The sequence below is a fragment of the Corapipo altera genome, unplaced genomic scaffold, assembly GCF_003945725.1.
Source record: "Corapipo altera isolate COAL_440 unplaced genomic scaffold, ASM394572v1 49, whole genome shotgun sequence".
In the NCBI taxonomy this organism is placed as follows: Eukaryota; Metazoa; Chordata; class Aves; order Passeriformes; family Pipridae; genus Corapipo; species Corapipo altera.
Genome location: NW_020884879.1, coordinates 13,783,351 through 13,785,926, shown reverse-complemented (window position 1 = coordinate 13,785,926; position 2,576 = coordinate 13,783,351). Strand labels below are relative to the sequence as shown.

At 50.6% G+C, this 2,576-nt stretch overlaps 1 protein-coding gene across 1 annotated transcript in view; it reads left to right on the top strand.

Annotated features, from left to right (window-relative positions):
- The first annotated feature begins 2,344 nt into the window (after positions 1-2,344).
- Positions 2,345-2,576, top strand: part of LOC113944923 (25-hydroxycholesterol 7-alpha-hydroxylase) — a 130,197-nt gene continuing 129,965 nt past the window's right edge. Inside the window, exon 1 of the mRNA XM_027638609.1 lies at positions 2,345-2,457. Within this exon, the coding sequence (XP_027494410.1) occupies positions 2,360-2,457 (98 nt within the window). The 5' untranslated portion in view covers positions 2,345-2,359. The remainder of the gene's footprint in view (positions 2,458-2,576) is intronic.

Here is a 2,576-nt window from a genome sequence, read left to right as displayed (position 1 = left end):
ATGACACCATATCACTATAAGACTAGTCTTGCACCTTCTGAAAATTAAATTATTTTCCTCTTTCCTGCTAGACCTACATTAGAGGGAACTGTTCAGCCTCACCCTGTTTCTCCAGTTAGCTGAGACGCCAATACCTACAGATACATCTATTATAATTTTAACTGGTACGTTATGTGTAAATATCATCCAGTTGGATCTGCATTGACGTAATACATACTATATATAAGATGCCAAACTTAAACATGTTTCGGTTTCTAGCTCTTTGAGAATCATTTGCTATTTAAGAATTCAATCCATCCTCTTGGGATTTTTAAAGAGTCGACACAGAACAGTACACAGCATTCTTAGGGTACTTAGGACCTTTCAGGTTGTGTTCTCTGTATTTCAAAATAACACAGTCTTGCTGATGGTGTGGTGCTTTTTGGGGTGTGAGGTGTGGGTTTTGCATCTGCAATTGACCTGAGACAGTAACTTTTAGAAAATATGAAAAGTGTAAAATAAAAAAGGCTGTTGTAACCGCTTCACACCCTCTGCCAGAAATACAGTGATCTTCTTGGTGTTTTGATGTTTGATTGTGGAAGAGGGCTTACTCTAGCTGTCATAGCTATTTAGTTGTACATGAACAGTTATTTCCAATTAAACTGAACTGAAACACTAAATTTTCACAGCAAAGGTCACTTGTAAAATGAGTAATATTTTACTGTGTAATGTCTTACATCGCAACACATTTCAGTCTTGAATTACTCCTTTTCCATGAATTTACTGGACTAGTAGCTAAGAAACCTCCTGGGATTCCCAAGCTGGGGATTTCAAATATAGTTCCCTACAAAAAGCCCTACAGAACTACAAGTATAACATCAGTTTCTCTTATGGTTTCCCTTTGTGCATCATATTGCACAATATGGGCTTCTGGTTTTTTCAGTCTCAGGAGGGACAGAGAGCTGATGGTTTTAAGCAATAGTGACCCAATTCTGAGAAAATTTAATGTGAGACAGACTAATTAGATTTTTGCTGATTAATACAATGGCATTTCTGAGTATTTAATTGAAATTAACAGGAATGTTTGAGGAAGAAGACACACAGCCCTGATGACTGCAAATGGTCAGAGGTGACTCAAGCTGCTAAAAATGATGAAGTCTTTTAAAGTTCAGGACGGCTTTTAGCTAACTGGCTTTTTATCTGCTAAGATGCATTTGGGACTCTACAATTTTGAGAAAATTTACAACAGGGCAAGCCAGAAGACTGAGTGTTGTACAACTTGTTTTCAAGATGAAGGGAATGTATAAACCACCAAACATTGTGAAACATATAATGCATGATAATACATGCAGCTGAGTAAGCAAGCTAGGTGAACTTTTTGTCTGTCAGCATTCAACCAAACCACGATTCCAGAAAATGAAGTATCTTACTCCTTCAGTGTGAATTTGCATTGAACGGTATCTTACATCACAGCAACATTTTGGAGTGTACATTGTGCCAAATGGCAGTGGAGCTGTAAGGTACTGCTGCTGCCCTGGTATTTTTTTAGTCCCTGTCCTGCCATGCAGTACCAAACTACCTGGACCTCTGAGTCAGTCCACCTCATCCCACTTCCTCACGCTGGGGATCTCTCCATTGCCTCAGTTTTTGGTTTCTCACCTCCTCCACTCTTCATAACACATCAGAGAGACTGGCACAGTGGGGGACTGGACCCACATTATTCTCATATAGCACAACGCCAAAAGGCAACGCTCACTATTCATATCTCATTTATCCTATCTCAAGTGAAGTTTTATGAAGCTGGTGGGGTGTTGTCCTGCTGTTTAAGCGGGGGACACACATCGGTTGTCTGTACCAAAACCGAGCAGAGGTCAACGGGATATCAGAGTCGCTACCTGCCCAAACCCAGCCCCGCTCGCAATGGGGACACGCCACCGCCGCCCCGCCACACGAGCCCCTCTGCAGGGCCCCGAGACCCTCACAGGGTGCCGGGAGAGCTGACAGGGATTGGAGGGCGGGGAGGACGGAGACCCCCCTTCATCCTGGGTCTCCGTCCTGGGACCCTTCCGCCACATCGGAGCCTTTCCCCGCGAGCCGAAGGCCGAGGCTCTCCCTCCGCCGCCGCCGGGAGGCCGCGGGGGCGGGCGGGCGCGACCCTCCCCGCGCCGGGCGCTCCCCGGGGAGGAGCCGGCCGGGTCGCACCGGGCCCGCTCGCCAAGTCCGGCTCCGAGCAGCCAAACCCAGCCCCCTGGGCTCGGGGTGGGCGGGGAGGGACGGCCGGCCGGGCTCCTCTCCTGCCGGGAGCGGGAGGACGGGCGAAACTTTCCTCCCCGGCGGCGGCGGCGAGGCACCAGCGGCCGCCGAGGCGAGCGCCGCCAGCATGGGCCCCGACACGCTGCCGCTCGGCACCTACGGCGGGGCGGCCGCCGCCGCCGCCCTGCTGCTCTGGGCCGCGTGCGTGCTCTGCAGGAGGAGAAGGTACCGGGGCGGGGGGTGGGCGCCGCATTCCCTCACGGCCGCGCCGCGGGAGCGGGGCCGCCGGGCGGGCGCGGCGCCGCCGAGCCGCGCATTGGGCCGCGCTGTCCCCGCCCCCCCCC